Source organism: Drosophila teissieri, chromosome 3R, assembly GCF_016746235.2.
Source record: "Drosophila teissieri strain GT53w chromosome 3R, Prin_Dtei_1.1, whole genome shotgun sequence".
NCBI classification, from domain to species: Eukaryota; Metazoa; Arthropoda; class Insecta; order Diptera; family Drosophilidae; genus Drosophila; species Drosophila teissieri.
The window spans coordinates 30773224-30797768 of record NC_053032.1 but is presented as its reverse complement, the minus strand read 5'-3'; the positions used below and the strand labels follow the sequence as shown (position 1 = coordinate 30797768).

At 46.0% G+C, this 24545-nt stretch overlaps 2 protein-coding genes across 7 annotated transcripts in view; one reads left to right on the top strand and one right to left on the bottom strand.

The window, feature by feature from the left end:
* Nucleotides 1-664: 664 nt before the first annotated feature.
* LOC122621625 (zinc finger protein 1) lies at nt 665-24298 on the bottom strand. Of its 3 annotated transcripts, XM_043799550.1 has the most exons (5): nt 23810-24298; nt 16020-16183; nt 14979-15716; nt 3514-5503; nt 665-3444 (listed from the first exon to the last, which is right to left on the bottom strand). In XM_043799550.1, exons 1-5 carry the CDS (start codon nt 23904-23906, stop codon nt 3251-3253), a joined length of 3183 nt encoding a protein of 1060 aa, XP_043655485.1. In that variant the 5' UTR covers nt 23907-24298; the 3' UTR covers nt 665-3250. The 3 variants fall into 3 exon arrangements, with proteins under 3 accessions (XP_043655485.1, XP_043655486.1, XP_043655487.1); XM_043799551.1 differs by lacking the exons at nt 14979-15716; nt 16020-16183; nt 23810-24298 and adding an exon at nt 5764-6264; XM_043799552.1 differs by lacking the exons at nt 14979-15716; nt 16020-16183; nt 23810-24298 and adding an exon at nt 5566-5637.
* The window catches only part of LOC122621647, a 107091-nt gene continuing 88691 nt past the window's right edge, over nt 6146-24545 (top strand). For 2 of the 4 annotated variants that reach the window (XM_043799585.1, XM_043799587.1), the window contains exons 1-4: nt 6146-6281; nt 7857-8130; nt 8189-8461; nt 8882-8895. In XM_043799585.1, the coding sequence (XP_043655520.1) occupies nt 8413-8461; nt 8882-8895 (63 nt within the window). In that variant the 5' untranslated portion in view covers nt 6146-6281; nt 7857-8130; nt 8189-8412. The remainder of the gene's footprint in view (nt 6282-7856; nt 8131-8188; nt 8462-8881; nt 8896-24545) is intronic. The other 2 variants (XM_043799584.1, XM_043799588.1) reach the window with 2 other exon arrangements.

The window sequence follows — 24545 nt, the reverse complement described above, 5'->3', positions numbered from 1 at the left end:
CACACCCTACTCTAAAAGGCGCGCTTTTTAAAAATGTCTTATGTCGCAATTCTTGTTTAGAATTTTAATGTAATTCATTTGCATATTAGTTTTTCCTTCTCCCAGCTAAACCCCGCAAATAACAAAGAGCTGCGCTTAAATTTTAATAATTTTTTTATTATTTTCACATTGTAAATTTAATAATTATAATAATTGTTTGTAAATTTATCAAGACAAAATTGTTTTATTCATTTATATGAATGCGTTTTTATCCACGTGGCTTAATTTGATTAAAATACATTTATGCGTAATATTTGAAATATAAGTTACTTGAATCGCTTCCATTCGTCTCTCAATATTATCGCTTACTTCTTTCGCATGTTTGGCGCTGTTTTCTCTTTTCTTTTCTTTCTTTTTGTTTGGTGTTCTCTTTACGAGCAATAAAATGAACATTTGATGCCGTTTCAACGAGGTGCTTAACTTAGGGATCGCTATTGTTGGACATACGTTACAAATAAAACAAATAATACAAGTGTGCTGCACTTCCTGCTCCGCATATTTACACATAGAGTGGGGCGAACAACTTTAACAGAGAGCTTCTTGGAGGGGGGGGATTGGAAAAATGGGGGGGGGGGAGGTGTGGTGTGTAGCGTATTTAAATAACTAACAATTGTTTATGTACGTGAGTGTTATGTAGTGTAGTGTGTATTTCATATAAGGCCCTAGAGTGCAAATATCCATCACAAACCACATAGTATTTGCATTTGCGCTTAAAAGTAAGTTTCGTTTTCTTTTAGTGTTTAAGTTAACATTTTGTTGTTGTTAAGGGGTTTTTGTTTTTTAACTAGGCTAAGTATTTACGCTTGTAATAGTAATTATTGTTAAATTTATGCTAACGTGTGCTGGCTGTATTTGAAATCTGAAGTATTCCAACTCGAGTATAACAGTTTGCGTTTGTTTGCTTTTGCATTTGGTTTTGGTTTTGGATTCTCTAGCTTTTGTTGTTCTTGCGAAATAATTTACAAAAAATATATGTATGTACACATATATAATATTATATATACCGTCGATCGATCGGCTCTCCTCTCTCTCTTGCCTCATTAAAATACAAGAATATAAAAACTAATTAAGTATTAAATGCATTTTTTTTGTGAGTTCTTCTGGAAAAGCAAGAAAATCATGGGCGAAAATTCCTTGGACAAGTGAAACATCAAAAAGAAATGTTCGTTGTTCTGGAAACCTTTTGTTTGTTGTGTTGTGTCAACTAATTATCAATTTATTAATTATAGTTTGCGACTGAGTGAGAAACGATTTGAATTGAACTTTGACCCGACTTTCGGCTAGCAATCAACGGCAATCGAAGCATTATCAATTATTTAGTCATAAATTTATTGTCATGGCAAACATTACGATAGTTAATTGGTTGCTTTCTTTTTCCTTTTCCTTTTCCTTTTAATTTTTCTTATTTCTTTTTCGATTTTTTTTACATTTAGTACGCACATGGAATTTTGCTAATAGATTTCGCGAGACTTTTCCAAATGATTTCTTTTCGTTTTACATGCTAGTTTTTATATGAATATTGTGAAACGCTTTTAATCGTTAAATAATCTGTAATAAGGCCAAATTAAGTGTTCTTTTAAACATTAGTTAGCATTAGTTTAGTTTAGCATTAGGTTTAGATTTAGATTTAAATTTAGATGTAGATTTAGATTTAGATTTATTGGGTTGTCGAGTGGCAAGCGGCAGCCGGAGGCCTTAAATGCATGACGTGCACCTTTTGTGTGGGCGCGGCTCTGGCCAAATGGAATGATCTTGTAGGTGTTGTGCTCATTTCGCGATTTCGGGGGGAAATTTAAAGCGTAGTTCGAGAACGACTGGCGACTGGGGTTTTTCCTTAAGTAAGAGAGAGCTTGAAACGCGCGGCAAGCGGTGGGTTTTCCATTCAACATAAACTATATACGAAATGTGGGCGCTGGGAGGCGGTTGGGGGCGGTGTGGGCGTGGACTTTACAATGGGGTGGCTTTAATACAGTTTCGCTGCTTAATACTTTTGTATCTGGTTTTGTATCGGTATTGTCTGCTTGTATTTTCATTCATTTTCATTTTCATTTACTTTTTGCTTTTCGCATTTGCTTTTCTGTTGGTCCGGAGATTGTGGGTGGAAAATTCCCTTCGAGCCTGGCTTAACCGAAAAAAGTGAACTAAAAGTTACAGCTTAATAGAATACATAATCGTAGAAAATATACATTCATGCCATGCCATTCCATCTAGGAGTTGGCCTCTTAACGATCGAGTTCTGAGTATTCTGCAGCACTTGGTACTGGTCTCTCTCCAGCTCCTCAAACTAAACAACTAAACAACTAAAATGCTAAAGAACTAAAAAAGCTAATAGCTAAAACATTAAGGCGTAAAAAAATAGATAAAACGATATCTTTAAGCGAGTGGGCGGGGCCAAACAAAATGATTCAGCCCGCCGAGCTCGAACTTAGGCGGTAAGGTAAACTAATAAAATACTAAGAACAAAGTGGTTGCAACATTGTAAAAATAATAAATTCGCTCAAACGAAAGGTTTCAACTACGGCTTCTTCTTAAATTTCCCTGGCTATATGGCTATAAAAAATATTTCTCTCTTGCTTTTCTGACTCTGACTCTTGACTGTGTCTAAAGTGCATTTTGGGGGGTGTTCTTTTTGTTTTCAGTGTGTTCCTGCACATTTTGAGATTTTCTGTTCTGTTCGGTTTCTTAAGTACAGCCTATAAGTGCTGGCTTGCTTTTGCGTGGCTTGCTTGGCTTGCTTGGCTTTCTCAGCTCAATTCTGAAACATTTTGGCATTGAAGAAGTCGAAGGCGGGCGCGGACGTGGGCGTGGTCTGTGGCGGTGGCGGCGGAGGCAGCAGTCCCGCATGGTGGTGAAAGAACTGCGCCGCCGCTGGCTGGCCGAACCCGGAGCCAGAAAGCAGTGGAGGCGGATGTGGATGTGGAGCCGGCGGACGATGTGTCTGCTGGCTGGCTGGCGGTGGCAGCATCACTCCAGCTCCATTCCAGGAGAGCCTGTGATGCTGTTGCTGCTGCTGCTGGTGATGCTGTTGCTGCTGCTGGAAGGCAGCCATGGCCGCCAGATGCGGATGGTGGGGGTGCTGGTGGTGCGGCGGGGACTGGGGGTTTCCCGCCGCAACCGGAACGCGACGACGGCCCCGATTGCTGGCCGTCGTGGGCGGCGCTAGGGGATTGGCTCCTGGTTGGCAGGTGGGCGGCACTGAGGTGTCGCTTACCTATTCCCTGTAGGGCTTGCAGTAGGAATACCGGTGGTTCATGTGCTGGCTGTAGCTGCCCGAGTGCGAGAAGCGCTTCAGGCACTTGGAGCACTGAAAGGGCTTCTCGCCGCTGTGCAGACGCTTGTGCTCCGTGAGGTGGTGCTTGTGCTTGAAGGCCTTCGGGCAGTCCATGCACTGGTAGGGTCGTTGACCTATTCGGAAAGAATGCAAATCGTCGAGTTAGTAATCATTCTATGGTTAGAGAACTTTGGTTTACCCACCGGAATGCTCGTATTTGTGGCGCGCCAGCGAACTCTGCTTGGCGAAGGCCTTGTCGCACTGATCGCACACGTAGGGCAGATCGGGATCGCCGGCATGGCCGTGGGTCTCCGCCTTGCTCCTGCGGGGTTTCGGCGGCATCAGGACGCCGGCGCCGAACTCATCCTCGTGGGAGATGCGCGAGTCGTCGTCGCGCCACGAACGCTTCTCCGAACCGCCGGGACTCAGGCTGGTGCCGCGGTAGTCGGGCAGCTTAATACTGTTCATCAGGGGATGGTTGGAGGCGAAGTCGCCGCCCGGGCGCATCTTGAACAGCGCCTCCATGGGCAGCGGCATGGGCAGCATGTAGGGCGGTAGTCCCGGAAAGGCCTGGCCACTTCGCGGAGTGGAGTCCAGCTGGCTATTTGGTGGCGAAGGCGGCGGGGCAGCGCCAAAGTAGAGGGCTGCCGCGGATGACGGTGAAATCGAGGCCGGCGACATCGATGCGGATGTGGAGAACTTCCTGCTGAGATTGATGGCCTCGGGATTCAGGGCTTCTCCCGACGGTGGAGCTATGTACGGAGGCGAGCTCTCACTCTTGGGCGTGAGGGGATCTCGCTTCACGGACAAGTCCAGCGGTTGATCCTCTCGGGTTAGCGATGTCTGCGAGTCATTGGCCGCGGAGGGGACTGTGGCCTGATTGTTCTGGAAACTCTGCATTTTGCGCTCCCGGGAGCGGTTGTTCTGGAACCACACCTGAACCACTCGAGGATCCAGCTGCAGGCGGGCTGCTATCATGCGGAACTCATCCCTGCTGGGTCGGGAGTTCAGTGAGTAGTGCTGCTTCAGCTGCTGCTGCTGCTCCTCATTGATGGCCGTGCGCACTCGCACTTTCCGTTCGCCACTCTCCTGCCGGGGCTCCTCCTCCACGTCCATCTCCTCGTCCTCCTCATCCTCTTCGCTGGCGGAAGCCAAGACGAAGGAGGTGGCCTGTTGCTGCTGGAAGTGCTGCTCCAGCTCCTCCTTGATCAGGCCACAAAGCACCTTCTCGTGCTGCACCAGCTCAGTGGGATGGTTGAACTGCTTGGAGCAGCGGCTGCAGCGCAGATCGGCGGCTTGCTCCACGGGGGAGTGTTCCTCCACAGGAGTTTGCCGTTCCTCTGCCACGTTCAGGGGCTCCTGCTCCTGCTTGATTGCTTGCGAGGAGGAAAGGTAGCTTTCCGGAGCGGGAGAGGCTTCCCTGCTCTCCTCCCGCTTGATGGGAGTGGCTGCTTCGGTGGCCTCTGGCGTGGGTGCCCTCTCCTTGGCCTCCGACTCCTCGATATCCATGACCAGCTTGGGCTCATCGGGAGTCTCCTCCTCCTCCTGCTGCTGCTTCTGCTGCTCCTCTCGCTCCTCCTCCCGCTGCTGCTGACCGGCAGCAGAGAGTTGCAGCAACCTCTGGATGCTGTAGGGATGCACCCGAGGATCCAGGCCAGCCGCGGCGGCCATGAAGTTGTGGGGAAAGGCCAGCAGGGCGGCGTTCATGTAGTTGGGATGGAATGGCTGGAAGGGCGTGGGTGCCGCACTTCCACCCTGCACCTGGGCGTCGCTGGCGAAGTAGCTCATGGGATGGGGCAGTCCCGGCAGCGACGGCTGCTCCGGCAGCTTGCCCTTGCCGTGCTCAGAGGGCGATCGCCGCGATGCGGAGGATGCGGATCCGGGGCTCTTCTCCAGCCGCTTCAGCAGAGCGCGGTTGTTGTTCAGCTTCAGGCCCATGCTGATGCACTTCTTGGAGGTCATGTGGGAGGAGAAGCTGCCGGAGTGCGAGAAGCGCTTGCCGCAGTTGTCGCATCCGAAGGGCTTCTCGCCGGAATGGATCCTCACGTGCTCCTTGAGGTGGTGCTTGAACTTGAAGGCCTTGTCGCACTCCTTGCACTTGAACTTCCGCAGCAGGGCGCTCTCGTCGTGGCTGATCATGTGCCTCTGCAGGCGGTACACGTTCGCGAAGGCCTTGTGGCAGATGCGGCAGGTCTGCAAGTAACAGAAAGGATATGTAGCATTATAGAGGGTGTAAAATTGGCTATACTCAGTACTAGTTTCATTGCTTTGCTAATTATTGGGGCATCTATTTCAATGAACTTGTGAGGTGGGTTGAATTTCGAAATATTTGAAATAAAGTTTTCAACGCCGATAGTTGGCTATTCAAAAGTGCCATCTCTAGTTCACAGCTTTCGCTGCCCACGCATCTCTCTCTCCCATTCTACGATCTTTTGTTTTCCCTTCCCGGTTACCTTCTCGAGCGAAGAAGAGGAAGAAGGCAGTAGACAGGTGGCCGCCGACATTGTTGCTGGATTTCGGATTTTTGGGGCGGAATTGCGCGGAAAATAGGGAGGGGGAGAAACGAAACACCAACGCACAGGTAATAAAAACTGTTTAAAACAACAAGCGTATTTATTTGTTTTAAATTTAATGGCTTTCTAATTTGTTTCAAGGCGAGCGATGCGACCACAAAAAAGCGGGCCAAATCAAAAGCGACCGCGGAAAACGGGCCATTTTTTGCTGCTTGTGTGTTTCTAAGTCGTAAAAGTGGATGTTTTGTGTTTTTTTTTTTGTTTTTGTTTCTGTGATATTTAGTGAATTGTGCAAACGTTTTCGTATGAAAATACGCCGAAACTTCAATTAAACGCTGCAATGAAAATGTAGAAAAAGCGTAACGCGCACAGCACGAACGAACGCGAAGAGTGAAATGAAGAAGGCGACGAAAAAGACCGCGGTGTGTGCGACAGAGACGGCGCCATCTCCAGCGAAGGTAGGTGTCACTCCACAAAAAAAGGAAGAATAAGAATAAGAAAAAGAAACAATATTGAAACAAAAACAAAAGCTGCGCTCAGCTGTGGGGGTGGGGGCTGCCTTCCAATAAAAATTCCACTTCAATTGGAAAATTGCGACACAAAAAACAAATCAAGACAAGAAGGGCCCAGGAATAAACAAAAGTGCAGCGGGTAGAGCATCACAAAAACATCAAAATGTTTCAACAGCTGATGCTAATCAAATTATCGGTTTTTCGGGGAGCGTTTTTGTTTGTGCTTTGATTTGTTTGGCAACAAATTGAACACATCAAATGCTTAAAGGTGGAAATGGATATGGGAGTGGGAGTGGAAAGGAAAACGAAAGTGCAGCGCCGCTTTTCCCGCTTTCCCGACTTCCCGGCGTCTTCCACTTTTCCACTTAGCGGCCGCGTTGAAAGATTTGCGGTACTTTGGCGGACAGATGGCAACACGTGTTGTTGTCCCCCTCCCACGTTCTATCGTGTGCGTTCGTGTGTCTGTGTATGTGTGTGTTGTTTACCGTTCAGCCGTTGAACTTTCCATTTATGGCCGTTTCACCTTCGCTTCCAGCGTTTTCCAGTTGTTATTCTTGCAAAATGCATGATATTCCGGATCGTAATCGGAATTAAGTATAAATGCGATTCTAGGAATAAGTTAATATGTTTAAAGCTTTCCTTTAAATACATATGTACATATGTAAATTATAATTCTTGTAGTTCGTGCTAAGGAAGACATCTGAATTCGAGTTCCACTGTACTGTTTTGGACTTTGACTCTGATTGGGGGTTACGGTTACTCATGAGCTTCAATTAACGCACATTGCGCCATTAGTCATTAGCATCAACATCAACTCGTAACCAATTTACCCACTCGGGATGAGATCACTCCGAAAATACTATTAATATTTATTGTAATTAGTTTGTTCGTTAACGTGACACGGTGTTTATTGTTTTAAGCGTGTTGGGAAAAATAATAATACATATGTACATTTATAGCGCGGGCCTTCTAATTTGTTTGTTCTGCTGCTGATGGTAAAAAGTGAACGGAAAATGTTTTTCCCCGTCTTCACTCGTTTCGACAGCATAACAGTTTCCGTTTCCGGACACTGTTGTTTTACCTGTGACGTCACCCCCAACCCCAATTCCAATCCGATTCTCATTCTCCACGAAAAGTACCATTTTCATGCGGCCATTCGTTTGTCAGGTGAGTGAGTGCGATAAACAGATATAGTATAAAATGGCCACCTGTTGGCTCACTCCCGCGCACAAACGCACTCGTACATGCACACGAACACAAGCGCAGTTCAGAACCCGTTATCTCTCCGCATGGAGTCGGGCTATCTGCATCTCGCTCGCACGCACTCACTTAATCAGGTTGTTCGACTGTAAACAGCAATAACGCCTACCTAGAAATCACAATCAGAAACCATGGAACCACAAAACCTAGAAACTGTACAGTGGTAACTCGATGTGAGGAAAGATAGTCACGAGTAATATATACATACATAAATGCATATTACGACTGAATACACTGAAATATAACCTTATTCCTTTTCAGGAATTACACATTTAAATATAAATAGAGGTATCCAGCTATCGAGTTCCCACTGTACACACCTCCCTGAGCGGACATTAAACCGCAAGAGCAGCTCACAATGGACGCGCTTTGTTGTCGTCGGCGTTATCAATTAAATGTAAAGCGAGCGAGGCGCAGCGCTAACGAAATGGAAATGAAAATGGCAGCCGTGAGATACGCCACTCACACAGATACTGCATACAGATACTGTATACCTTGCATGTGCGTATGTGTGTGCTGCACACGTTTACAAAAGGTAAGTTCCATTTGCGATGCGTCAGCCGGATTCTTCTTATGCGCTTTTGTGTTTACAGTTTGTTATTATTATATTTGCGATGGCCGGAAATGCCAATTGAAGCTACCTTTAACAAAGCCCCATGAAGATGCCCGCCCTCGGGGTTAACTACTGATGGACTGACAGACTGACGGACTGATGGACTGACGGACGGACGAATGGACAGAGTGTGTGCATGACTCAAGTGTTTTTCAGGGGAGCCACTCGAGCCAAAGTTGAAAATTGATTGATTCCACTAAGCGAATGGACCGCGCACATGGAAATGGAAGCCAAAACCACTCGAGTGTTCAAGGTACAGTCTAACCTCCGTGGCATTAGTGTCGATAAGCCACGCACACGTGCGTACACGTCCGTTGCGATCGCCCCTGCTTTTCCACATGTTGCTAGCTGCTTGATTAATTAAATTTCATCTGAATTTCATCTGAGGGGCTGGCTACACACGGAAAAACCATGTAGATGATGGACATTTAAAGTAAAGGAGGTGTAGTTTCAGTACTTAAGTGTACTTTCACTGCTCACCTTAAGTACGCGGCTGAACTATCAACCCGGGGGTTTTAGTTTCAGAGCTGATAAGCGCGAACTATCACTATCAATCGATTTGGAAGAGGCGCGTGTGCTCGTAAACAATCGAAACGGCGAGCGGATCAGGGCCGTGAAGCGGATTAGGCGACCAAAACAATTACTAACCCCTCTCTATCTCTTCTCTTTGCAGATAACCTCGATCAGGTGAGTGCAAAGATGAATATTACAAGTATTTCGAGCACAGCGGGTGGCTGGCTGCTGGCTACTTATCAGCAACTTATCAGTGTGAAATGCCCGAAAATCGAGCGAAAACTAGCGACCACACACAGTGGGCACCGTCTTCAAAGCGCTCGTCAAGCGTAATTGTAGTGAACACACTGTGTGTGGATGGTCCAGCAGTTGCATTTTAGCCTGGTTAATTGCGGGCGACAGGCCTTTTGGCTATAATTATAACGCAACGTAGGTGGGCGCCTGTGTTTTCGACCGGGTTGAAAATGGTGAGCCCCACCAATAGACAAATCAAACGAACGAGTCACGCTAAGATAATGTCGCGGCGCAGACAGAAGGCTAATTTGTGAACGTATTTCACGATTGCTGGCTGAGAAATGCCTTATGCACTGAGTGACATGGGAATTTGGCCATAATAGCGCGCATAATTGGCCGTAAAAGATGATCGTCCAAAGGGAGCTCGTTCGGCTTTCAAAGTGTCAAAGCCCAAAGGCAAGCGAACAATGTTGACAAAATACCAAACGATGTCGTCGAGGTGGGGGAATACTATGTATGGGTACGTTGGGGATCGAAAATCTATGGATGCGGGGGGAAAAGCTTATGGGATAGTAAATAAAGTAGAGTATATAATCGAAATTGATCCGGCTCGAGGGACCACATGAGTGCTAAGCACATTGTTTTCTTTAGAATTGTAGCACCAAAGCCCTAAAGTTTTGGAACGCGCTGTATGCGGTTTGTCCACATAGATGTCGTCTATATGGTATCCGATAGATATAGAAGCGCACCTGTCGCCTGACGAAATGCGTAAACAAAAATAACAAAATGCGACAAGCTCAAAGTTGCTGCTTCTGTTTTTGTTTAATTCTATGAGATTCTTTTGAGGTCAGCCAAATAGAAAAAAAAGAAAAAGAATAATAATATTAACGACGCCACAAAGAAATGTTTAGCGCAAAAAGATGAAAGATGAAACGACGAGAAGGAGAGACTCGAGTGAAAAATACGACGAACATAATGGTGTCTGATCTCTAACTGCTTTATAGCGAAATACGCGACCCAATTTCAGGCTTATCGCCTGGCAGCTGCTACATACTAAACAGTACTACTAAACCGTATGTGGACTACGACGACTGATTAGGCATTTCAAATGAATGAAACCCCAAGTCGGGCCATTGACGTACCTTTCTGGGAAGACAGAGAGAGCGAACTAATTGTAGTACCTCGTGGAATCGCTGGAGGTCAGCGGGGGTTATCGCGGGAAAACCTGATAATCCGGAGGTAGAGCGCGGACTACAGATTGGTTAATTTATTGTTTTCTGCCGAGGAACAATGAGTGATGCCGTTACGTATTGCTGCTGGGCGGGTTCATTAACTTTCCTCGGCGCGATCATCGCTGCATTAAGTCCATTGGGAAATTGATTAACAAGCCCGCGCAGTTAACAGGGAAATACTTTTAGCCATTGCGGTCACTTTGCTGCCGCATTTCTCAATATTTTATGGCCATTTCACGCGCTTTGTGCAGACGACAAATCCACACATATATACTATATATACTATATAGCATATGCAGCAGCGCTGGGATTTAAAATTATTAATTTTCCATAAATCATCTCGGGTTCAGTCGGAGGCCGAAATTTCTGTTTCTTCTGCTGTTGCTGTCTGCGTTTCGTTTTCGATTTCGATTTTCATTCGCCAACGCAGCGACAAATCAAATTTAATTGTTTATAAATAAAACGTTTTTCTCAATGATGAGGACGCCCTGATTTCACCGCCAGCGAGAGAGCTGCGAAATTAGTTGCGTATTAGGAAAACATAAATTAGGCGCCGCCGCGGTATAAATTAAATTTATCACTCTTGATAAAAGCCACTGTAACGAAACGTGTCGTGGAAAAATGTGATTTTCTGGGCCAACACTTGCTGCGCTAAATTCTTTTCTCAGTGTGGCTTTCAGCAGCAGCTATTACTTTTAGCTGGAAATATTAGTATTATTTGTTTCTGTGAAAAACGCTGTGCTAATCTAGGTTTATATTCACTCTTCAAGAGCATTTAACAAGAGTTTTGAGTGTTTGAGTTTGTCTAATGTGCCAACCCTTTCAAGAACTTACACTAGAACTTCCACCATTTGGAACTGCAATTTGAAACTTGTGCTGTGACTTTCTCAGGCGTCGTCTTCAAGTGCAATCTCTTCTCACAATCAGACTGCCCAATGAAATGTCAAGTGCCCTAGTATCATATCATTCCGTGTTCCTTTACCCCCTCGACTTTCGAATTCCCACTCTCCCTGCGCCGCAGAGCATTTCTCATTAAACATATCAAGTAACAACCGCACAATAAACGTCACAAGTGAAAAAACCCACGGGACTTGCAGCGAGGAAAACTGAAAACTGAAAAGTCGGGGGAAAATCGTCTGAGGAATTTCCATGTGCGTATGTGAGAAACTGCGCCACAAACGGAGTCACATAATTTATGGCCCTCACGGTGAAAGTTGATATAAATCTCAGGAGTAACTTAAAAATAAAAGAAAGAACCGAGCAAGAAGTTTAAATTGCAGTCGAGCGTCTGACATGTGGAAATAGGCAGGTGAAAAGTCTGGGGAAAAACAGGGAATATCCTTGAGGAAACAGGAACTCCCCAAGATGATCATGATGATGATGATGTGTTTAGAGGAATGGGAAGCATAAAAAATGATCTTTGGACAGAGGTTTTCACTTGAGAAGAGTGAAGTGGAAATGGAGCTGCTCCAATTAGAGTCATTTACAAAACTAAAATGCATTAAAATGATTTGTAAGCGCGTAGAGCGAGATTATAAACCAATGTAAATATCCTTTGCAACTAATTATAGCATTTAAAAGCCACTGACTATAAATCGTAGCCTCGCTGTGTTTAAAAGTTTTTTAATTTGTCTGCTTTAATTGCGAATAATTTTGAAACTTTTTAACAGCAGCCAACCTTTGACCTTACGGTGTTCGCAGAGGAGTACAGCATAAAAATACATTTAAAAGTGGGCAGAGGAGCAAATAAAGGGTTGAGCCAAATAAATTGCTATTAATTTTTCACTCGCTCCGTTCGTCAAGCGGCGCCGCAAAGACGACGACCCAATGTGAATGTGTGGACTGGCAGCAGTGGCAGCAGTGGCAGGACTACACCTAAAGTGCATATAATTTTTCAATTTGAATTGTCTGCGCCCTGCCCCAGTTTGTGGCGGCCAAAAAGGTGGCAAACCGGAAGCGGAAAGCGGCAAGCGGCGAGCAGCAAGCCAACCCAGCAAATGAGTTGTGGCCAAAAAGTTGCAGCCATGTGCGTTTGCAGTTAAGCAAATATTTAATTGCTGCACTTTTTCTGCTGAAAGTTGGCCAGGACCTCTGCTTTTTTCGCCCGTAATTTATGGCCTGCCATTTGCCCGGCCGTCTGCCCCTCTGCCCCCTCCCTCCAGTTAATGATGTTGACCTTAAAAACAAATGTTGAAATGTTGCATCAACAATGTTGGATTGATACCCCCAACTGCCACCACTTCCCCCTTTGTCCAGCGCTTTAATGCCTTTTCAATAAAATCGTTGCCTACTTTTGTGAGTCGACAGCCTGATTTCCATAATGAGCCATTTGTCTCACTGTCAAAGTGGCAAAAAGGGGCAACGGGGCAACGGGGCAAGGGGGTGGCATTATTGTTATTTCTGGCACTGTTTTTGTTTGCCGCATAATTAATTGTTTTCACACATAATAATTTAATACGGCGAACACGTGTAAAAGCCAATGGCCAACAATATTAAATAAATGCAATGTGCCACATCAATTATAATTGGTTCGTTCGCATAGTTTGCACACTTGGCCATGTGTCAATGTGGCTGTTGCCATTTTGGCCTTTTCGCATGTGTTTAAATGTTTAAATGTCATTAACGAAGCCGTAAATTATATGCAACCCAAGTGGGCAACTCCGAGCGGGGTGGCAAAAAGCGGCATAAAGGCGGAGTTGCAACTCATAAAGCTGCTCTTCAGCTGCGGAGTTGGCCAACTTTATTAGCTTTTTGCCAGGCTGGCAATCAGCGGGCTTAGGTAAATATTAATAACGGCCAGCAGTCGTGAAAAGCATCAAAAAAGCAACAGAAGGGAGACTGCACAGTGGTTCTTGGACACTTAAACATAAGAAAGTATTTCACATTCTGCTAAAATCTACAACTAAAATAATGGAATATATTTTTGAGTATGCCTACTATACATTACTATTAAGATGGGATTATGCAGATAGCACAACTTTGCCCCACTGTCTGCATCAGAAACCTGAAATCTCATCTCGTATTTTTTCGGGCTGGTGTCAAACTTTTTCATTTCACTTGTGCTGCCTTCTCCCCCACATGGGGAAGGTAAAAGATACAGCCCCCCCGAAAAAAAAGCATCATATACACGCAAAAACAACAACAAACTAGCCATATGAATTTATGACCAGCAGGGGCGGGGGAAAAAGGGGAGGCTGAAGTCTGTTTTGCTGTATGGGGGGAGTGCAACAAAATTATAATTTATGTGGCTTTAATAGCCGTTGGGTAGCTCCAAGGTGAACCAGTGTCTGCTTCTCTCCCTGTGACCCCTGACCCGTCTCCACTTTCTCCTTATCGCGTGTGTGACGTGCCAAGCAGGCCTGGGTATTTTCTTTTTACAACTCGTGTGCCACATAAGGCCAAGATGGCGACGCAGGACAGGAAAAGGCGCAGGCGAGCGGGAAAACCAGTGGGCGGGGTCGTGCGGTTAGGTGTTATCAGGTTCCACTTGCCTGAGGCAACAACATTCATTCCAATGCCTTATCACAGAGGCCTTAGAAAGAACAGAAAAAAAATAAAAACAACTGCACAATTGGGAGTTATGAGCGTGTGACTGACAGTCTTCCCCCATATTTCTATACACACACATAACGCACACACTCTTTTTATGCCCCCTTCTGATAACACCCCCAATTGTTTTCCTCCGTCGCCGCCATTTGCCATTGGCGAATGGGGAATTTGGTTTTTACTATTTTCTCCTTCGGTCCGGTGAACGCCTACGTTTTATTTTTATGCCCCTTATCATAGTTTACTATGCCATCGTTGGTTGTTGTTGTTGTTGTTGCCCCACGCCACGCCGATAAAACAAAAGTCGAATGGCGGTATTCAGTAGGCGATAACATTGAGGCGCGTTTCTCGAACTTCCACTCGTTTCTCGTCTTTAAAAGTGCCAATGCCTGGGGCGTGCACTGCGAGAAAAACCCATCGTGATGACCTTAAGTCAACTAAATTCCAACTGAGCTGCTGTTCACTGTTCGTCACTATCGCGTGTGCTGTTTGTTTTTCGAACCTATATATCTTTGCCGGTTTGGTTTTTTGACGATTTGTCAACAGGAAATGTGCATAAGGTTGGCATTTGATTTGATTGGTTGGATGCCGTGCTTGGCACCGCACTCCCGTTGTACCGTTATCGGTTGGCTCATTTCCCGTTAGCCGCGAACAAAGCCCACGCATTGTGCTACACCCTTGCCACGCCGTCATGTGTTCAAAGATCAAGTGCCCCCAGCTCCCCCAGCTCCCACTCCCAAGTCGGGACTCTCTGATTCCGACTACGCATGAGCAACCATCCAACATCAACAGCCAACATCCAACACGTAAGCCTCTGAACGCCGTGGGATAAGAACAAGTGACTCCTCTTATCGGGGCTTCCAGTTCAAAGGAATTTCGATCCTCCCACTGCATTCCGCAGGTTTAGTCACTGGCTGCCAGGGGTTTTTGAACTGAAACATTACTTTTGACATACTCTGTCTGACTCAAAGCTGTTATCACTGCTGGCAAATATTTGCGTAAAGAAGTTGTGATTGCAAAACGTGAGTGTACTATATAAATCCTTAAATATTATTAGATGTACTACTGACGCTTCATGGAAACTTTCCATATGGAAACCAATAGGATATCTCAATTATTGAAATAGTTCTGTAAGTTCTCTGCATGTTTTGGATAATATAGTTATTTCCCCCAAGAACCCAGCTCACAGAGATCCTTTCAAGGCGGGACAGTATCGAAATGGATCCTACTTTTGATCCCACTCACCTGGGAGACATTGCTGACCGCCGCGGGGCCGCAGGGCGAGTGGAGCTGCTCGTGCTGCTCCAGCTGGTCGCGGCTGGCGAAGGAGGCGGTGCACTGCATGCAGGGGTAGGCGCCGCTCAGGTCGCCGGTGGTGGAGCCCGGACTGGAGGTGGAGCGGGGGGCGCTGAGGTCCAGGTCGTAGGCGGAGTTGCTGCCCACGCTGCTGTTGCTGCCCGGCAGTTGCGGCGGCAGCAGTTGCTGCATGGCCATCTGATGCTGCTGCTGCTGCTGTTGCAGTTGCTGCTGATGCTGCTGATGCTGCTGCTGCTGCTGATGCTGCTGCAGTTGGCTGGGCGAGCTGGCGGTGCGGGCGGACTGCATGGCCATGGCGGCGGCGGCCATGAACTGGGCGTGCAGGTGGGGCGGCAGCTGGGGCGGCGGGTGCTGGAGCTGGGCGAAGAGGTCGCCGGGTGTGAGGGAGCCGGGTGAGCACATGGGCGACATTTTGTTGGCGTTGTTGTGGTTCTTGGCCAGTTCGCTGTTGTTGTTCATGGACTGGTTGCTGCTGCTATTCGCGTTGCTGTTGGCGTTGGCGGTGCTGCTGTTGTTGTTGCTGTTGCTGGCCAGCGGCGACTTGGCGTACCGCCTGCTGCTGCCGCTCATGTTGCTCTGCTCGTCCTCGGCATCGCTTTCCGGCTGGGCGGCTCCGCAGTTCAGCTTGTCGTGGGGATGCTCGCTGGCGATGTGCTCGCTGAGGGACTGCGGAAGTGAATAAATGGGATTTGCATTTATATGTATATAATATATACTTATTTGTATCAAAAAAACCCAAGTTTTAATTCATGAATAAGACGTCGCTTGGCCATAAAGTTCGACCCATTATGTTTGAGTTCAGCACCATAATCACTTCCCATTTCCCGTTTTTAATCGTACTCACTAAACTTATTTAATTACTCTTTAATCACCAAAACAAAAAACCCCAATATTAAGTTCTAATCGTGTTGTGTTTTTTTTATTAAGTATTACTTATTACTAAGCATTTGGTAGTTGGCCAAATCTTACCTGATACTCGGTGAAGCGCTTGTGGCACTGGGTGCACTTGACCAGGAAGGCATCGGCGGCGGCACCTGGCTGGTTGGGATGGGCATCCTGGATCCCACTGGAGCCCGGATTGCTGTGCTTCGGCGACTGGTTGTGGTGCAGCAAGGTGGAGGCCAGCGAGGGAACTGCGGAGTACAGAGGGGAGGAAAACAAATTAACTGCCAGATCGTTTAAGAACCATAAAATATGCGAAAGGGGACTCGAAAACCAAATGGGCAGGGGAAGTGTGGAGTGTGAGGGGGGCGAACTGCTGGCTGAGGTGCTGCAGAGTGCACAGAGAGAAATGCGGGGCTTACTCACATATAAAGATGGCAAAAGAATTTATATCGAACTACTACGTCATTAGCAGTTGTTAGGATAAATTGTTGAGAAAGCAACTTTAGAGTGTGTAAGTGAATGTATAGTTTTGGATGTTTATTGTTGATTGGAACTCCTTTTTTTTCTGTGCATCCAAGACTTAATTTCGTGGCAAATCAACTTCGCAGGCCTTCACGCAAGACTGAAATCCGGAGAGGCGATGATCTCATGGTTTCTTTCAATCCGCCACAGAAACCGTAAAGAAAGGAAAGAAAAAGAACAGAAAAGAAAACAGAAACCGAAACAGAAACGGGCTAAAGAAGCGAAGAAACGAAGTGGAAGCATTGAAGAACGCACGCACACTTGAGAGAGAAGAGTTGACTTAATCAGTTGAAAAAAGCGTTCAGCCATGGCGAAGAGTAGAAAGAGACGGGCTCTGTGGGCCAGAGAGAGAGGCACGACGCAGTTCCAGAAGATTGCTGTTGCTTTGTTCCCCCGAGGGTCACTCAATTGCCCTCTCGCTCTCGCTGTGAAACTTTGTATCTGCATCTGTATTTGTATCTGTATCTGAGAAGGTGGAATACTTCACAAAATGGAGTTTCTGTTCGCTGGTTCCTTGGTTGTTTGGTTCTTCTGTTTGTTGTTTTTCCTATAGAGTGTATGGAGGGCACAACAGAGCGAGTCTTTGTTCCCATTGCCATTTGATCGCTACCTTAATTTAAGCCAATTAACTGGCGGCAGACGAAGACAGATACTCAGATACTCGAATACTCGAATACTGGAATACTGGAATACTGAGATGCCTGATACTCACATACGGGCGGGCAGTGAATGAATGAACCCTGTTTTATCGCCACCTTTCTGCCAGAAGTATCTGTATCTGAGGGCTGTCGGCTCAATCAAGCGCAATCTACGAAAGTTCATTGCACGTTTTCACTTTCAATAGTTGCAATCTTAATTGATTTCGATGCGGGCTCCGATCAAAAAAGAATTAAAACCGCTGATGATGATGATGCTTCATCGCTATACGCCTCCCACCTTCTCACTTTAGAAGCCATTAAGAGTGATTATAGGACAACAGCTGACACACGTAGATCCATATCATTGGATTCTCTGGACTATATGCTGTGTATACAGGGAGCTTATAGTTTTGAGTCCAAGAATTTATAACGCCTGGTCCGCCTAATGACATTTTTATTGAAAGTTGAAAAACGACAACACTTTTTTATGGCCCTACATTGTGTTTCATCAGCATAATGTGATGGTGCAAAGAAAAGAAAAATGCGCTCGTGGGGAAAACGTGGAGCTCAACAAGTGTGTCACCAGCTCATTTAGCCCAATCAATTGTTCATAACCGAGGAATTATTAACGCAATCGGTTTTACACTTTTGTTTCATTTTTTCCGCCCCCCGAAACGCCACTGAAATATTGAAAGTGTCCCGCAAATTAATTTCAATTTGTGCGCAACCGAAAACGAAGTGAAACGGAATTTCTTGTATTTGTTTGTTTCTGCGGAACGCAACTCGTGTGTTTTTCGTGTATTTTGTGTATTTCTATAGGTTTGGTCTCATCTTTCGGTTTATTTTTTCCCTAACTATTCTGCGCCTAACGCGAACCAATTGAAGTTGATTGATAGTGCTAGGTGTGGGGCGGCGAAATCGGAGGGCAGGGCGCCAGGCCTTTGAGTTCTTCAAAGAACAAGGTATTTTTAATCTTACATTTCAACCTTAACTTTATGGGAAAGATTTTCTAAATACTTTCTACACAGTTAAAGATATGAAAATAATGGCCACGAATCTCCTGCTTTGACAGTTGCCAAAATGTTGATTGGAGCATTAGGTTTTTATATTTTTTAGGCTGTTTGCGATGGGGGGATTTCTGGGCCAATTTATGAGCGGCCGCACGTTTGCCAAAAACAAAAAACAAAAAACCAAACAAAAACGCCAGCAATCAAAAGCTGGCCGAGGGGAAATCTTCTGGAACGATGTCAAGTGTTTGCTGGCGATTCAAATTCGGATTCGAATACGGATTCTGTTATTTTTTGTTTTTCGGTTCACCTGTGCGGTGGAAAACACGCGCGGAGCAAAAGATACGAAAATAGGGTAGATGAACGGATGTGGGGGAGGTCTGAATATTATAAATAATACGTAGATGGGCAGGCGGCGTAAATCAATGGCAAAATAACCGAGAAAAGATACATTTGTATCTGCAGCGTGGACACCCGAGATACACCCACTAATTTTATGTGCTCTTTTTATTGCCAACTTTTATTAGCCAGACATATTTCGACTAAGCCCGGCTAATGCAAATTTATTTATTTCTCCTGCGCCTTTTCTACGCTTTTGAAAATTCTACATTTTCATCGAATCATTTATTTTATTTTCCCCCACGAATTTTCCACCTGATTTTCCACAGCTTTTCCCCCGCTGCCCGCTGTCAGGGAGGGGGTCCAAAGTGTTTTTTAATATTTCACTGACAGCCGATTGTCACGACAATTTTGCGAGGCTTTCGCCGACAGGTGAGGGAAATTCTTTCGGGGCACCGGAAAATTGTTTAGCGATTGCTGACGCAGTTGCAGACAAATGGACGACAGGTGGCGCCCGCTGGCGCAGAGGGGTTCGATGATATTTAATGCAAATAAACATAAATTCTAGCACTTAATTATAAACAGACCTCCGGGCCTCTGCGCTCATTTGCAGTCAATGAACGTGGTTAGCATATTTATGATATAAATTGCCTGCAAATGAGAGCGAGTGCAGAACCACTTAGTACAGAGCTAGCTAATTGCCAGTGGAAAAACAAAAAAATACATCTGTTATGATAGGGGAAAAACGACACTATCAGACAGTCGCAATTAATTTGTAAATGAAAACCTGTGGGAAGGTTTACGGCTCACTTGTTTTCCATCGTCGCGTTTCAGACGTGCGAATATTTATGGGCGAAATCGAGTGTTGGGAACGCAGCCCGTCTCGAATCGGAATTCCAGGAGGGTCCAAGTCCGATCTCAAGTGGCAATCGGCATTGAGCACCGCACACATGTGAGCGGCATATGGAGGAGGAGTTGTCCCGATAATCGCTCTAAATTTGGAATGCCCTTTCGAGGGCTTGCCTACCTAGAGATCGGTGCACTGAAAACAACGGGCAATGCAAGCTACAAACTATGGGAAGTGCCTTTTGTACCTAGAGACAATCAGACTCACACTGATTAAAGTTACTCTTTTGTAAAAGTGACTTGAAAGTATTTAGAGTATTTTCTTTCAGTGTCGCACCTTTGCCCTGGTCTACTCTCCACTTTCGAATGGGCACAAAGGTGGCCGCGTTGTGCCCCTTCAAGTGGCAAATGCAAAGGTGCAGATTCGGAGCCAGACGATCGCCTATAAATAGCGTTCTCCTTTCTGCCCTTTGCTTTATTTGTTTGTTCAGCAAGCTGATGCTGCTGCGTGCCGCTTGCTGCTGCTTGCTGCATGTTGCACGTTGCACGTAGCTAGTTGCTGCTGCCACGTTTATTTTATTTGTAGCATTTTGCTTTGCTGAGTGTGAAATTTTAATAGCCAAGCGAGCCGTGTCCGTGTTCGTGTCCCTGTCCTTTTTTCCCCGTCCGTACATACATAAATGTACATATGTACATACATATTTATGTATATATATGCACACGGGAGGCCTATCTGGAGGATAGGGAAACATATGTGTCCCGGGGCGAACTATTTCTGCGATTTACCTTGAAAAAATATGCAGAAACGCGTGTGATGTCGTGGTGTGGGCGTTCTACGTTCTACGTTCAACGTTCAACGTTCTACGTTCTGAAATTGGAGTTGCAGTGCGTTGGCGAGCCGAAAGCAATTAGGGAAATATGCCGCAGAGGTGGAAAAGCAGCCCGGGAAATGGTGGCAGGAATGCGCGGCCATCCATGAGTTACTTTGGCATCTTATTCCTCAAAGGAAGTTGAGTCAGGCGAATGTTTAAATGATTTGTTGTTAAAAAATTAAATTGTCACTCTAATTAGATGGAATATTGTTTCCTAAATTTGAATAACGCACAGACTTTCCTTCAAATTATAAGGAACTAGAAACTTTAACGATTATATTCTTAGAACAGCACTTAAAATGAGTTGTATAGCATTTTTGCATTAGTAATAAGTATAGTAAAAAACTTGCATGCCTCACAAGTGAATACCAAACTGATAATACCAAGCGGAATACTGAAGCTGCAGCCATCTGAAACGAACTTCATTAATTCAGAAAGCACAACCAAAGTTGGGCTTAACTTGGCTAATTGATATTCACTCGCTACTCGAATCGTGTATAAATTGTATGGCCTCGGAAAAAAACTCCGAAATAAAGCCCATCGAGTGCAATTGAAACTTTTTCAGCTGGCGCTACCACAATAGAGCTGTTGACTATTTTTGTTTATTTAAAACTTTTAACAATTATTGTGCAATTGTGCGAAATTTATTGCAATTGAACGCCAATCAGAAGGGAAGTGCTCCTCTGTTCGCCCATCCCCCTCCGTCCCGCTCTCCCCTGCGATTCTCCTGGCTTTTCCACGGGTTTTTCACTACGGGTTTTCTCAGTGCCAGCACCACCCGTTAACCAAAATCGTTTACATGTTAAATTGTGCCTGCTCACTCCTTTTCACTCCTTTTTTAGAGCCTCCTTTTTGGCGCTGCAATTTTGCCTGCCCTTTGGCAACACCTTTTTTTCAAGGGGGGCAAAAGGAGGTTGCACCCTTTTGTTTGCGCCGATTTTTTGGCACTTTTTATTTTTGGGAGAAGTGGCACGGGAATTGTTGTCTCGTGGAGCGCGGCGGGCATTAAATAAATAAGAAAAAATATATTCGCAAGGAGGCAAGGGCTGCACATTCCGTGCAATTTTCACTTTACAACTGTTTCAAAGTTATCTTTGTTTCAATTGTGTGTGCGACGGCGGCAAAAAGCGAGCAGCAAAAAATATTGGCAAACAATTTACTTTTTGGCCAAAATGCGAAATAAAAGTAAAACGTAAAATGTGGCAAATAATTTGCCCAAAGCTGCGGCAGGTTGAACACGGCATAAAGGGAATCTGCAGCAGGATATCAAAGAGGACTTTCCCCTCATTGATTTATTGTCCTTTTGTGTTTGTTGTGGATCTGCTACTGCTTCGTTTCTCTTTCTTTTTTTTTGCTCTGTAGTAGCCCGGCTCAATTGCAATTTAAAGACACAGTCTGTTTGTTTTGGGCAAAGTCGGAGCGAAGTCTGTAGCTCCACTTGAGATAGGCATCGGCAAAATTAATCATCTTTGCATGCCAGTTGCCAGTTGCCAGATAGTTTGGGGCCAAGTTTGTTTAATTTCGATTACCAGCTGGCGGGGGAAGGTCCTGTGCGCGCTGAAAGATGCAGGATGAGCCAGGAGACCAGGACACCAAGACACCAGGAGTCCATAGGGCCAGGAGTTATAAATGGCAGCACCGACAGCACCAGCATATAAAACTGACATCCACTGACAGCAGCCCAAATGATTAATTAGACAGGAGGCAATCTTAGTGCAGGGGAAGTGCTGAAACACTAGGTATTCCCTAGTTCGAAGATGCAAATGTCAGATACAAGTTTGATTTCGATTGCAAACGGCTTTGATGCGTGAAAATGGGAAGGGAAATTAGCGCTGATTTAGTGGCCACGAGTCGAGAGATAAATATGTAGGGTATAGCGTATAAAGTATAGAGTATATTTAGCAAAGGGGGCGTAGTCGAGGTGATAACAGGCGACAGGTTTTCGCCAGGGCGAAATGTTTGATTTACGGCATTTTGGAGCCATTTCGAAATGCTACACAACACACGCCGAGCAGCCGGAAAATTAGTACAACTTGGCTAGCTGTCTGGCTGGCTGGTTGGCGTTTTCCCCCGGCTTTTCCAAAAGCCCAGCGAACAGCATTTCGTATGTAGCCGGCGATTAATATCCATCGCAGCCGCAGCTGCCCAGCGCCATCAAGCGACTCGATTTGGCCAGGAAAGAAACGGAAAACAACAACCGGAAAGTATACGATCTCCTACAGATCGGAGTGGATATGTGGGCCAACCTGTGTGCCCAGCCCAGCGCAGCGGACTGATCGATTAGCCAAACGAACGTGTTCGAGGGCTTTTAGTTCCGCCCACAGCGAACAGAGCTGCTTAAATAGCCATAAATTATAATTTATGGCTGCGGTGGCTGCTTCCCCTGTTTCCACCGAACATGTGCAATTAATCCGTCTCCTTAGCTGGCTTATCAATTGTCAGTGTGGAGCATCGCCAGAATCGTGGGCGTTCCCCCGCAGAAAGTGGAGAGTGGCAAGTGGAAAACTTGCGCCATCCCCCAATTCGATCGCTAAGCGTTTTCAATTAATTTCGGCCTCCTCTGTTTCACACCTTCCATTCCAACCGATGAGCTCTGCCCACTGACAGTTTAATGCTTTGTTTACACTCGATAAACACAGACTGGCCAAGTGGCCAAGTGGCAAGCGACCAGCAGCAACATGGCCATAAAACAGGTTCTTCGACATGTTGGCCAAGTTACCTGCTACCTGTCTGCTGCCACTGCTGCTTTTCAACCTGCGCATGCGGTTTTCCTGCTCAGGGGTAGCTACCAGCTACCTGGTTCGCGGTGGGTGGAGATTACTGGCAAGGCGGCGGCGGTGCTGTTTCGGCGGTGCCAACAAATCAAATTGAGATGTGGCTGCAATTGGTCGGCCCGGCCAGTGGGTGGAACAGAGAGGTGGCTATGGCTATGGCTGTGGCTATGGCCATCATTCAAGATCGACTGGCCGTCTTTCATGCGTGAACAGCGTGATATGGCCGAGATATATACGAAATCGAACGATCTGCAGGGTTAGGCTACTATTTGCAACTATATGTTAAAACATGTATAACTATCAAAACCACTTTATAGCTAAGGCTCATGGAAAAGGACTTGAATAGCTTGCTAACATGTATCCGAAACAATCAAATGATTGTGAATATAGTTCGTGAATAAAGTGAATAAAGTTAGTTTAAGTTCTCAGAGTTAGTCGCCCAAAGTGACCCAGTTTTCTCGCGGTGTGCTGATCGGGCAAACTTTGCCAAGTCCCACTCTCCCTTAGAGAACTTCAAGAACTGGCGTTCTCTGCGTAGGAGTAGGTAATTCGAGCCCTGCTGCGATCCTTACTCGCCGCTTATGAGTTTGTTTTCCTACAGCTTCGCATTCTGGCTGCCCTGAGGTGGAGACCACACATACGCCCAAGATGGCGGAGTTTCTGGGAAACTGCTAAGCTTGCATGTGGCTCCTCAAATCGATGCTACTACTGAGATTGAGACCGAGACTGAGATCGAGACTGAGATCGAGACTTGGCGCGCGAATCGGTTTGGCAAAGTTCGAGTGCTGATAATGGTTGATAATGGAGGCGGCAGCCAGCCGGACCGGATGAGTCATCCGAGATCTGTGCCCCCGAATCCGCGTTCTGATCACTTACACTGCATGGCGAAGGGGGAGGTGGAGGGCATGCTCTGCTGAATGATGGTATCCTCTTGGCCGAAACGTGAAGACGACGGCGCCAGACAGGACAACATTTGGAATGCTTGTTGTAAACACTTGCTCTTGCTTGGATGCGGATTGCGGATAGTTTGCTTGGTTAGTTGGCCGGGCTAGTGGATTGGTTGGTTGGTTGGTTCTTCTGCTGGTCCGGACTTGGCGTTATTTCTTTCTTATAGAGCACACACGTGTGGCGGCCATTTGGGCAAAGGGCCTTGGGTTTTTTATCATTCGAACATGGGGAAAAACACTGGGATTTTTGTTCGCGATGCGCTGCGAGTGCTGCGATTGCCGCGTTTGTTTTTGTTTTTTTTTGTGTTGGTTTTGTGGGCGATTTCACAGATCTGCGTTCTATATGTGCTGCTGTGCTGCGTTCTCGGCGTGATTCTACAACTAGAATGTGTGCTGCTCAGAGTTTTCTCTGTGGGGGAGCGACGCGTGTGCTGCCGTCGCGACGTCTACGATGCAACTGAATTCAGAGTTCTAACTTTTGCAGCATCAAGCCAAATCCGAGACCGAGACCGAAACAGAAACAGAAACCGACGTCCTCGTCCGTATCCGTCGGATGCGAACTGAGCGTTTCGGGCGATACGCGGGGTTCTACGGGGCGCTACGTTTCCACGGAGAGCGAAGAAGACGCAGCTAGCGGCGAGAGAGAGAGTGAGAGAGGGCGCTGT